The sequence below is a fragment of the Acomys minous genome (assembly GCF_964271855.1).
Source record: "Acomys minous genome assembly, chromosome: 2".
Lineage (NCBI taxonomy): Eukaryota > Metazoa > Chordata > Mammalia > Rodentia > Muridae > Acomys > Acomys minous.
In genome coordinates this window covers 135,551,491-135,565,001 of record NC_140484.1, presented here as the reverse complement: position 1 = coordinate 135,565,001, position 13,511 = coordinate 135,551,491, and the positions used below count along the sequence as shown (strand labels likewise).

The following is a 13,511-nucleotide window of genomic DNA, read 5'->3' as shown; positions in this document are numbered from 1 at the left end:
CAGTTGTAACCCCCTCTCTTGTCTCCTCTGAGTACCACTCTCCATGACCTTTTCCCCTTTCAACTGATCCAGACTACTAAGTCTCAGCAACACTGTCTGCATCTTCTTCCTCTGTGTCCTGATAAGGCTGCCCCACGAAGAGGAAGTGATCAAAGAGCAGGCAACAGAGTCCACTGCAGGGACAGCCCCTGCTCCCCTTACTAGGGTACATGTATGGAGACTGAGCTGCTTCTGGGCTACATCTGAGCAGGGGCCCTAGGTCATCTCTGTGCATGGTCCTTGTTTGATGCACCAGTCTCAGCAACACCCCTGGTCCCAGCTTTGTTGGCTGTGTCATCTTCTCATTTGGGATTATTTAGTTTATTCGTGTTCAATTTCTTGAGTTCTTTATATATATATATTGGAAATTAGCCCTCTGTTAGGTGTCAGGTTGGTGAAGATCTTTTCCCAGTCTATAGGATGTTTTCTTTTAATGACAGTGTCCATTGATTTACAGAACTTTTCAGGATCATGAGGCCCCATTTATCAATTGTTGATCTCAGAGCCTGAGTTGTTCATATTCTGTTCAGGATGTTTCCTCCTGTCCCAATGAGTTCAAGGATCTTGGCCACTTTCTCTTCTGATAGATAGTTTTGAATTTTTAAAATTATGTTCCTTTTTTAACATATACATTTAGAGATGTTTCTGAGCCACCATATGGTGAAGGCAAGATAAACATGTTTTTGTTTAGATCACAAGTGCGACATGAGAAAAGACTTGTGAGAGAGCAGGTGATGTCTATCCCCTTAGAAGTCGAACCACCATGTGGGGAACATTGGTTATTAATTAGCTGAAAAGCATCCTTGAACAAATTCTGAGAGGAGGTATAAAAATAAGCCAAAAACAAGAGGCAGAGACTTTGGAAACTTGGGATAGTTTTGGCTGTTCATCGCTCCATGTCAAGAGGTTTGTACAGAGAACCCCTTGAGAGAAGGATTCAGGGCTCCGGGCTCCAGCTGAGATTCCAGGTTCTGGTTGTTTCAAGTTCCAGCAGAAGAAATCCTGCTGACTATGCCTGGAGAAGTGTTCCTCAGAACTGATATTCTTATGGATTCATTATTGTATTCTTTAATCTTCTTTTCCTATTGTTTAGATCAGTCAGGTGATAAGTGAGGTACTCTCAGTTAATAATTTTGTAATAAAATATATTTTTTAAGAAAATTGAGCCTACAACATGGTTGCTAGGAATTGAACTTAAGACCTCTGTACGAGCAGATACTGAATGCTCTTAACAGCTGAGCCATCTCTTCAGCCCTCTCCATGATGTCTTACATGAACAGGAATTAGAATTTGTCAAAGCTTTTTTGGCATCTAAGGAGATGATTGTATGGTTTTTTTTTCCTTTCAGTTTGTTTCTGTGCTGGATTATATTGAAGGATTTCCATATAGTAAACCATCCCTGCATGTCTATTTTGTCATGGTGGATATTTTTCATGTGTTTGTGGATTAGGTTTGTGAGAATTTTATTGAGTTTTTTGGCATCAATCATAAGGGAAACTGTTCTGAAATTCTTTCTTTGTTGGATGTTTGTGTGGTTAGGTATCAAGGTAACTGTGGCCTCACAGATTGAGTTTGACAATGTTCCTTCAGTTTCTATTTTGTGGAATAGTTTGAAGACTTTTGATTTTAGCTCTTCTTTGAAGGTCTGGATTCTATACTGAATCTATCTGGCACTGGGATATTTTTGGTTGGGAGACTTTTGATGACTGCTTCTATTTACTTAGTACTATAGTACTATTTAATTTGTTTATATGATCTTGATTCAACTTTGGTAAGTGAAATATAACAATTCATTTCATTTAGATTTTCAAATTTTGTGACATATAGGTTTTTGAATTAAGACCTAACAATTCTTTGGATGACTTCTGGGTCTGTTGTTATGTCCTCCTTTTCATTTCTGATTTTGTTGACTTGATAGTGTCTCTCTGCTTTTTGGTTAGTTTGGCTAAGAGTTTCTCTATCTTGTTGATTTTCTAAAAGAACCTGTTCTTGGTTTTGTTGATTCTTTGAATTGTTTTCTTTATTTTTAATTTGTCGATTTCTATGGGGACCAGGAAGGGGGAAAAGGGAATGAACAGCAATGGAGCCCAAGCAGAATCTTTGGAATCAGACACTAGAGACCAGCCTCAAAGGTGCAGATATAACTTTATTGTTCAGTGTATAAGCCTTTTTTTTTACTGTTTTTAAAATTTTCATCTTTTGCATACACATTTATATTATTACACATATATAAAATAAACTACCTACAGCAAGAAGAACCACAAAACAATCAGGAATTGTATAAATGTTACATTCATAGTGTTTTGGCTATTTGTATTTGGCAACACTGATGAAAACATCTATTCTATCTTGGTATGTCTAAAATTATGAATGTAAATCAATGAAACTAATCCATGTGAATGTAAGATTTAAATATTTCTATTTATAAATATTAAATATGTTAAAAACTTAATGACTAAACTCTTGGAGACTTTTTAATTTCACAACCATAAAAACATTTTGGGTAAATGTCTATTAGACTCTTATTGTACTCTGAAATCTTACTTTATATTTACAAACTGTATTAATTTATAAAAATTCATAATCAAAGTATTTCATGTATCTTTTTATATGAATATTCTTTTTTATTAAATGTGTTTTTGGTTTTTACATATACATTTATATATACATACATATATATATATATATATTTTTTTTTAGTATCCAGCACTTTTATATCAATTTGATGAGTATACAAATATACATATAATACTTCTGAAAATGTTTCTTCTCTATCCATAGGCCACTGATTCTCAGTACTAATAAATTTTAAACCACAAAAAAGGAAACAAAAGGAATGACAAGAAAAGAAAATATAGTAAAGGTCTGGATATATAACTCAATGGCAAAACATTTTGCCTGCCATGCCTAAAGCTCTTGATTCAATGTCCACCATTCCTCCTCCTCCCCAAAACAAAAGAAATAGACACCATATTTCGACTAACAATAATCTCCTCACCATGATGCAGGTCACCAATGGTTTTCTTCCCAAATAACTATAACTTTGCACCAGTGCACTCAACTCATCCTATATCCCCAGCACTCAAATGGCCACCAATCTACTCTCTATTTTTAATTTCTACTATAAATGGCATAGTATATGAGTTTTCCTAAAGCATCTGAGATGCTTAAAAGGCAACACTGTACACTAAATAATCAATAGTTCACAATTCTCTGGAACTTGAGATACAGAGTAAAGAATTGTCAATGACTGCAGCAACTTTAAGAATAGCTAGGGACTCCACTCAATATTATATAGTGACAGTGTGACAAAACACCTAGTAAATTCAACTTAAGGTAGAAAATACTTATTTCGTCTCATGTTTTCTGAGGAGTCTGTACATGTTTATTCAGTTTTATTGTTTCTGGACCACTATAGCACAGAGCAGCATGACAGGGATCACATGGTAGAAGGGAGCTGCTTATTTCATGGCAGACAGGAAGCTGAGAGGGAGAGACAGGAAGAGGATGGTGACACAATTTAGTGCCAGCTTTTATATTACCACCAATTCCTCCATCAGCTTTTGAGCCTTACAATGGAACGAGTACATTGCTGAGATCAGAGCAAACTGCTTTCTTTTGTTGTTGCATTATTTTAAAAAGCCTATATATATTCTCTCTATATATACATATATATATATATATATACATATATTCTATATACCTACATATACTCTTTCTCTACACACACACACACACACACACACACACACACACACACACACACACAGATAACAGAGGCAAAGCTAGGATGGATATTATAAAATGTTTGGGTCAAATTACAGAGTATAATTTGGGCCAACTATGTTACCCTATAGGTTAAAATTTTAACAAGTGACAGTACCATAATATAAAGAAGAGGCAAAAAATCTCATACAAAGTAGGATTGCATACATTTCAGAGAAAAAAGAAATGAAGTAAAATTTATGTAGATGAATAATTTAAAGCAGCTTTGATCACTTAAAGTCCAAAAGTTCTGATTCCACTAAGATTTCATATACATATGACATATATATGTCTTATATATAGCCTTATATTATGTATTTTATGTATGTATCCATTTATATAATACATATGGAAAAGATACATTAGTTTAGATGCCAATTCTGTTGGGATACTTTTAACCTTGGAAGAAGTGAAAGACACAGATGTCATACCACAGAGGGAAATTCTCCTGATGTTCATAACAACTGAGTGACTGAGCACTGTCCACATTCAGAGTTCAGCAGTCTTTTAGCAGACGTTTAACAATACAAATCCCATGATGCCATGGGATTTGCTGATCCTGTATAAAACTCCCAAGTTTCCTGGCATCCCTCAACACTAGCATCGGAAGGTCTCTGTCAAGCAAACAGGTTTTGCAATGGTAAACAACAAAGGACAGTGTATGTATCTTGCTGTTTATGGAAATTATATCATATTTTTTTCTTCCAAAAGCAGGTAGACAGTACTAGAAAAATCTATCATTGGTAAGTTATGTGATTGAAAAAAATCTTTCCAAAGATATTTTCAATCTTTTGCAAATGTCTGCTCTCTCTGTGACAAATTTCAGTAACTCCAGGTTTGCTCTGACTGGTTTCCCTGGTTTAGAGATTTATTACCTCTGGCTTTCTGTTCCCTTCTCCATAATCTACGCAATGGTGTTCCTGGGGAACTGCATGGTCCTTCATGTGATCCGGACTGAGCTGAGCTTGCACCAGCCCATGTTCTATTTCCTGGCCATGTTAGCCCTCACAGACCTGTGCATGGGGCTCTCCACTGTGCACACCGTGCTGGGCATCCTCTGGGGCTTTGTGCAAGAGATCAGCCTTGATGCCTGCATTGCACAGTCTTACTTCATTCACGGCTTGTCCTTCATGGAGTCCTCTGTCCTCCTCGCCATGTCCTTTGACCGCTACATTGCCATTTGCAACCCTCTGCGCTATTCCTCCATCCTAACCAATGACAGAATCATGAAAATTGGAGTGGCCGTCTTATGTAGGAGTTCTATGCTCATTCCCCCAGTCATCATCCGCCTGAGGTTCTTAAACTACTGCCGGCCTCATTTCCTCTCTCACTCTTTCTGCCTGCACCAAGACTTAATTCGGATGGCCTGTGGAGATATCCGTTTCAATAGCATCTATGGTCTTGCCCTGGTAATCAGCAACCTGTTGCTGGATGCAGTGCTCATATTACTGTCATATATTATGATTCTGCACACAGTTCTATCCATTGCCTCCAGGGAAGAGAGAATCAAATCCTTGCAAACGTGTGTGTCTCACATCTCTGCTGTTTTGGTTTTCTACATCCCCATCATTGGTCTGACCATGGTTCACCGTTTTGGGAAGCATCTCTCCCCACTGGTTCACGTCCTCATGGGCAACATCTACATCCTCTTCCCACCCTTGATGAACCCCATCATATACAGTATCAAGACTCAGCAGATACGGGTGAGGATTCAGAGATTGTTTTTGAAGGGAACCTAGAATCTGAGAACTGCTGTGAATCTATCTGAAAGCCAATGAACAGACTTTCAAAGGCTGAAGTTCAGTAAGTAAATGTTACTAGTTGTACCTGCTGCTGTTTAATGATGCTCCACATGGTGTAAATTTTCTCCTTTTCTCATAGGTGTTTTTAAGACATTGAAGTGGACGTCTGTAGCATTCTAGTTAACATCACAAATGGTCATATGCAAATAAAATATACTCAGAATCACTCTTTTAACCCGTTTTTAATTTTTATGTTTTAATTAAACCAATCACTTTCCTCCTCCTTATGTATCAAATTGATTAGTTCGTGAAATCTATAATCTTATGTGGTCATTGAACACGTGTATTTCTTCTTTCATTCATTGTGAAGCTGATATCTTTAAAACAAAAGCCTTTGGTGGTTACTATTCATCAGTCATTATCTTAATCTTCTTTTGTTTATCCAAACAACACATTGTATACACAATGTCCTGGTAATTCTTCAGCTACGTAGCACATAATAAATGTGCAGCATATGAGAGTTGGCTCTTTAGTCATTTTGCACTAGTTAAATAAGTGAAAGAAGTAATCTCAGTGCTGTGTTGTCCAACCCCTCACAGCTTCCCAGGTCCCCATGCCATGGATGGTAACAGCGACACTTGTGACTACCACAGGGAAACAGTTCACAGCATGTGAAAATATCCTTGACTCATCTTTTACTTAAATCCCAAGTCTCAGTTAAAAAATATCATTGCAACTATGTAATAGAAATAATTTTCTAATTTAAGATCTCCAAAAAATTCTGAAGTAGGTATCATTCTTTAAGATGTCAATGGATTTTTCAACCAGCCACTGAGTGATTTAGGCTGCATTTTATTATAAGAGTCTGATATGTTTTCAGCTTCATTAGAGTCACATGACCATGATTTCCTGCCTCTTTTGTGTGCTTCTTTTACTTCAAACTGGTGTGACAGTTGCTGACAGTTTTAAGACATTGAACAGTAAGCAGAAGTAAACAAAAACACCAAAATAAACTACATAGGATAAGGCATGTAACATCTCTTTTTAATGTAATTTTCCTTAAAATATTAATGTAATTTACAATAAATATATGTTATGTTGAATATTTATTCACTAAGTAAGACAGTATTATTGAGGTATAATTACAAACAACTTGATCATTATAATAGGTACATATAAAATAGGTGAAAAAAGAGAAATGCATTTAGTAAGATTTACCATTATGAATATATTACAATTTCTAAGGTGATGAATATTTCTACCATGTTTCAGTGTTTAGCACATGCTATTACTCTCACTCAAATTCTCGACATATGCTTATTTTTGGCTTATAGTTTTGGTGTTAGTAAGGTCATGTAGATTACATAGTACCAATTTAACTCTTTCTGCATCCTTTATTTCACTGATAGCAATGTTCTTCCCACAGTTATCACACACTGTTAATAACCGACACCTCTGATTTTAAATATTTATATCTTTACTATTATGAGTAAAAACAGTCTTACAAGGTAATAAAATTTTCTCCATAAAAACAGAATGTACAAAATATATTAGAGACACAAGGTATACTTCTTACTATTAATCTTTAGAAAAATGCTATGTGTGGTAAATCATGTCTCAACATGTCTACACACACAAAAAAAAACAATCAACAAGAAATTTTAAGTGTCTCAAAATAATGGTGAGACAATTTGATTTGAAGTTAATATTTTTGCTACGTCTGCTATTGTATTTTAGTCCATATATAATTGCTTACTCATTACTCTTGTACTTTATTTAATGTTATTTATGTTACCACTTAAGAATTTTAAAATAAAGTTTTCAAGAAACTCATTGTGGGAGAATAGCTCCATATGCAAAGGTTCAGTTCCCAAGACAAGGAAGGGAGTAGGAGCAAAGTAAAGATGCTGACTGTCTGTTGACATTCAAACAAGTGTTTGGCTCATAGCTCAAGCCATCTTTACTTAGATCATCACATCCAGCTCACCTGAGCAATAACATCATTAATTACTTTTTTTTAAAAAGAACTCATAACATCCGTAATTCATAAGCCCCTTCCAATAATTCTTCCAAAAAGCTTCCAATAATTTCTCTTCATTCTCTTCTCCTCCCACTGGGTCAGTTATCCCCCCCAACCATATTTTGCACTACAAAACACAATTTCAGCAGATCAAAAGTACATGTCTAGTCAGCCATGTCGTGTGGACATGAGCACATACTCAGATGGCAGCAAGTATGGGTACAGAGTTATGCAAGATGAGAGAAAAAGTAACCGTTTGTGGCTACAATTCCATTCATCAAATGGAACTTCTCTGTCATAATATTTTAAAAATTGCAGATAGAGACATGCTTGTTTTACCAAGCAACCTCTCCTGATATGCACATATCAACTCTTGATACCATTTTTCCAAGAATCATTTTTAAGTTTCTATTGACCAGACACAGCTTTCTCATTTTTAAGTCTCTTCCTCAGAGCAATAAAATGCTGGATTGGCAAAAGCAAGCAAGTGGGCTTCTGGATGCAGCCCACTCATCCTTACATGGCTGATGAATGGGTGTATCCCTGATTTAGGCAAAACCCAAAGAATTTTGCTCCAGGACTGCTTGTTGTTGCTATATTGCCTTTCCATGCTTGTTTCATATATCTGGCATGGCATGACCATCACTGTCTGTAGAATAATAATATTCCTTTATAGGTACTACTATCTCTGTTGGGCAGGTATCCTACAGATGATTTTATAATTCTTGATAATGCTTTCTAATTGATTCAAATAACTTTAAAATATACTACAATATAGCAAAAACTGTAGGAGCTCTATGAACCTCCATGTGAATTACACCAAGAAGGAAAAATAAGATTGAAGTAATTAATAATCAAGGAAATACATTCATTGTAGGTTTAGTCCTAGTGTAGGGCCCAGGTGTACACCACAATAAGAAAGACCTTATGAATATAAAAACAAAGAAGGGGTGGATATCCATATAAGGCAACACAGACAGTTTTCTTTTCAGAAAAATCTTGACATAAAGACCTCTTCTTTGAACACATAGCATGCATTTGAAATAAGAAAAAGATAAAACTTCCGCTTTGAACTCATAATGAGCATATAGATAAAACCACTGCTTTAAACTTATTACCTGGTTAGCTATTAGTTACAATAGTCCTACTGTAACTCTCTTTTATATAATGATTGAATATATTTTTGAATGAGGTAATTTTTCCATACATAAAGGACCCTTGTATTAGATCATATAAAAACCCAAGACAGAATTAAATAGTCATAGAAGCCATCTGCTTCATCCAAAAATGTGCTGTCTGTGTCTGTTTATGTCTAATTGTTTGTATATATTGACTATTATATATATATATACATATACACACACACACACACACACACACACACACACATATATATATATATATATATATATATACGTGTGTATGTATGTTTGTATGTTTATGTATCTGTGCATAAATGGTGTCTAGTGTTTTATCAACCTTCTCAATTAGATCTCCAGCTTCTGGCAAACCTCTGTTCACTGCTAAGCCACCAAGTCCAAGGAACTGAGGTTCTTCCTTTTACAACCACTCATAACTCACTGCTTAGTTGATTAAGACCTTCTGCTGTTAAATAACCAAGGTCCTCAGCTAGAGGTGAGGTGTGGTGGCAGAGGACCCAGAAGGCCTGAAGAGTTACCTCTCTTTTCCTTAAGAGTTAAAGTATAAATAGCAAGACACTGAAGCCTGGAACTTTATGAGTTAAAGTGTAAATAGCAAGTCCACAAGCCTGGAACTTCAAAAGTTAAAGTGTAATTTGCAAGGCTACCAGCCTGAAAGATGAAGAGTTAACTTAAATAGAGAAACTTTGGCCAACTCTGCAACCCTCATGGGTCTACCCTGTGTGCTGGAGCTGGCCTGTAGCATCTTGATGCCTGAACAGGGACCTAAGGAAGGTAAGTTTCATCACAGCTAGGCCATCACCTGGGTTTCTGAAGAGCCCTAGAAGAGAACTAAGAAAGGATGGGTGAGCAGTTGGAGCTTCCAGCAGCACAAGTTGATAAGTTATGTGCTATCAGCACCCAGCTTTTTCTCTTTTTCTTTTTTTTAATTGGGTACTGATACCTTTGTGTACATTTTCTAAATATCTCACAGGATGAGACAAGGTGAATCTACAAACAGAAGGTCCTTTTGTTCTGAGAGATACAAACACTAGAGGACTTGATAATGTGAAACAGAAACTATAGGGGCTTTTTGAAGAATTTATTGCCCAGCTGATGGAGACAGTGGACAAGGTAGTTTCTAGTACAGAGGTAAAAGATATCATTTTAGATCAACTATCTGGCCTTTGAAAATGCTATACCTGCTTGTCAGTCATTACTGAGACAAATTGGAGAATCTGGAAATATTTATGAATTTATTAAAGCATGTACTAAAATTATTCCCTCATATTCCCAAGTTGTAATTATTGCAGAAATTTTCAAGGCCAGACTATTACCCAGTTTCCACCTAGTCAAGAGAAAGAAAAATGTGATCAGAGGGGCATAGCTTACAAATGCTATTTATATGGCAAGCCTAGACATATTAGCAGACAATATCTCAGTAAGACAGGAAGCCCCATGAGCTTTACTACTCTTGAGCCCACTCAAGGCACAAATTCAAACTTGCCTCCTTCACTATGTCCTCTCTGCTAGAGAGGATGCCAGTGGAAAAGGGAATGTATATCCTGTTTTTTACAAAGATGACACTCCCTTATCTGATATTACTGTACAGCCTAAATATGTAAGACCACCACTGAACCAGAGAAACTGGGTGAGGGGGCCACCCCAGGTCCCCTAAATAACAAAAGTAACCCCACAGCCTCAGACTACCTATCTACTTGTCATCAGGAGGTGGTCAGAAGTCATTATTGGTCTTATACAGAGAAAAAATGAGGGAAAACACAGGAACATCTCTCTTTGTCTTTATCTTGCATATGTAGGCAAGAAGATGGGAGCCAAAAAGAAAGAAAGGGAGATTTTGGAACGTAGAGGGAGGACAGAACAAAAGCTAGATGATTGAACCTTCTCCTTAACTCAAGGCCTTAATTGCTACTTATAATGAAGGTTACATCTAATTCATTGCTATAGAATTTAATATATTGGTACAAATTATGGGCATGTCAAATAACTGGAAGATTTTAACATAAGAATATATATCCTAATTCTAACAGATAGATATGACTCTATCGATATATGAGGTAAAATAGTTGAATAAGGTCTTCAAAAGCCTCAGAGATACACAGAACATGGCATTTAAAGTTGTTCTCACTAGTGTATATGTACCACAGTTTCTTTATCCATTCTTCTATTGAGGGACACTTAGGCTGTTTCCATGTTCTGGCTATTATGAATAAGGCTGCTATGAACATGGTTGAGCAAATTTTCTTGTTGTGTGCTGGAGCATCTTCTGGGTATATTCCAAGGAGTGGAATAGCTGGGTCTGGTAGTGGTGGCACACACCGGTAGGATTTGCTGAAGGAGGCAGAGGCAGGAGGATCATGAGTTCGAGGCCAGCCTGGGCTACACAGTATTTCATTTCTATGAATGTGTATTCATATATTAAAATGTATCTCCAGGGGAAACAAAGATATTTTGATCATTAATAATGGCTTTGATAATGAATGGTTATGAAAGAAATAGAGATGACATTATACAGTACTTACATAGGCTCCATTTCTCACTGCAGTCATTAACCTCTGACCTGAGAATCACCAATTTACTGTAATTCACATCATTTCACTCTTCTCCCTAATAATCAAGGCTTATCTTGTTCAATGAACTAGTCCATAGCACACTTGGTATTATAGTGCACCTGCAACCAGGCAGGAGAAGCCATAAATAACCATTATCAGACATCTATTATGCTATAAAGTCTATTGTGCATGAAATTGTTATTTAAATGTAGGTACATTTAACTTTTCATCCTCTTTATAATTACATCAATTCTAAGGCCTTTGTTTCTGTTTTATATCTTAGTTTACTTTTTAACCCTCATCAAAACTCTATCACCAAATACTTCAAATGCTAATACAAAATAATAATAATAAACAATAAACAACCCCAAAGTAAAATGTATCATGAGAAATTTTTGTAATGCCAGCTCTTTCTCTTCTGAGACTCTGGCTTCCTCACCCACCACACCAAGGCCCCTTGTGTGTTTTTCTTTCATTTCTGTCTCAAACAAGTGAGGAAAACTCATGTTGTACTTATTTTCTAAGGGTGCCTTTACATTAGAAAACTGAAAGTAATAAAGAAAAGTACACAGAAAACTGAGGTGGGGTGAGGGTGGGGCATGGAATCTCAAACCATGCCAGGAATGCTGCCTCCATTATAGGATCTCTATCCAGTGACAGAGTAATGTGGAGTGATCAATAACCTTATGTTTGTTTTTGTACATTTATATCTATATGGGAAATTGTGTTTCATTTATCATCTGAGATAATTCTCCCTCATCAAATGTATCCATTTGAAACGACATAAACCATTTTTATGAAGCTTTGGTTGGATCAAAAGAGTATGTCTGACCTCTGTTAAATTATACCCATTTATAGTAAAAATCATTTCAATAGCCAAAGGTAGACTTCCCCCCACAAACTTGGATCATTAAATAGCTCTCACGGTAACCTGCATATAATGAAAATGCATAACATGACAGACCCATCGTCTGTCACATTTGAATTAAGATGCTCTTAATCTGAAACTAATATTCAGAAGATACCCTCAGAAGGTAGTAGCCATCAACCCTCCAATATGGAATGCTGTATGCTGTTACCTCCTCTGTGTTGTTGCAACTCTGGCCTCCCAGATGTCCTGTGAGATAGGTTGGTTTTTCTTGATCTAGGTGACTAGGGCTCAACCCAGGGACTGGCCATATAGCTTTTACAGGCCTAAGAGATTAAAGACTCAGTGGAGTTGAGGAATACAAGAAAACATTTGTAGTACCATGGGTAATTTAAGTAAAGTAAAACAATCGAACAAAGAACAAACTAGCTGAAAACCAAAGGAACACTGAGTGTTTAACTAGTGTGAGAAGAACATCATTCTGAGACCACATGGACAGATAAACAAAAACTATCAAAAGCAGCAACCCAAAAACAGAACTATAACTGTTCTGAAAGAAAGGGCAGAGACCAGATAACATTGCAATAGCCATACATACAATGTATGACTCTTATGAAAATATGATCATTTTATAGTGTTAGAAATCTACAACTTAATAATTTGCAGCCCCCTGAAAATAATTCATAACCACCTGACATAAAATTAATGTGTAATTTATCATTATCTCTTTCCTTTGTTTTGCTAGGATCAACCAGGGAGCTTAATGTATACCAGGAAAATCCTGTGTCATTGAGCAAACACACACACACACAGACACACACACACACACACACACATACACACACACATTCATTATCAAAAAGTTTACAGATTCTTTCTTTTGTAACATCTGAGTCAACTATGTTTTTATAAAAACATACCTAATCATCTAACCTGTGCATAGTTTAGTATAAGAATAGAAATGGGTAGGGAAAACAGTCACTGTCAATCTACATGTCCTTATCATGTCCCAAGATGAGACATATTCCCATATATCAATTATTTAATCCCATAAAATATTCAGTGTAATCATTTATCCATAGATTAGGCAATGGCATAAAAACTCAGAAATTCAAGTCACCCAATTCACCTACAGAAATAGCAAGTAAACAAACCGAAATCTATGCATTCCACTTTTGTGAATATTATTTGTTCTCATCAAAATGTTATCAATTAAATTTTAGGGTGATCAATTAGTAGAGTAACAAAACTACTCATTTGAAATTCTTTCTCAATTTTTTTCCAATCTCAAGGAATTTCTTTGTAGATGTGAACTTTACTGACAAACATTTTAGCTGCACATTTTATTTGTAGAGTTAGGTAAAT

The 13,511-nt window shown here is 36.0% G+C and overlaps 1 protein-coding gene across 1 annotated transcript; it reads left to right on the top strand.

Moving 5' to 3' along the window:
- Positions 1-4,601: 4,601 nt before the first annotated feature.
- Positions 4,602-5,543, top strand: LOC311581320 (olfactory receptor 51V1-like; the record flags this gene model as incomplete). The annotated part of the gene is made up of 1 exon (XM_084753438.1): positions 4,602-5,543. The coding sequence occupies one exon, from the start codon at positions 4,602-4,604 to the stop codon at positions 5,541-5,543; it is 942 nt and encodes a 313-aa protein (XP_084609564.1).
- Positions 5,544-13,511: the final 7,968 nt, after the last annotated feature.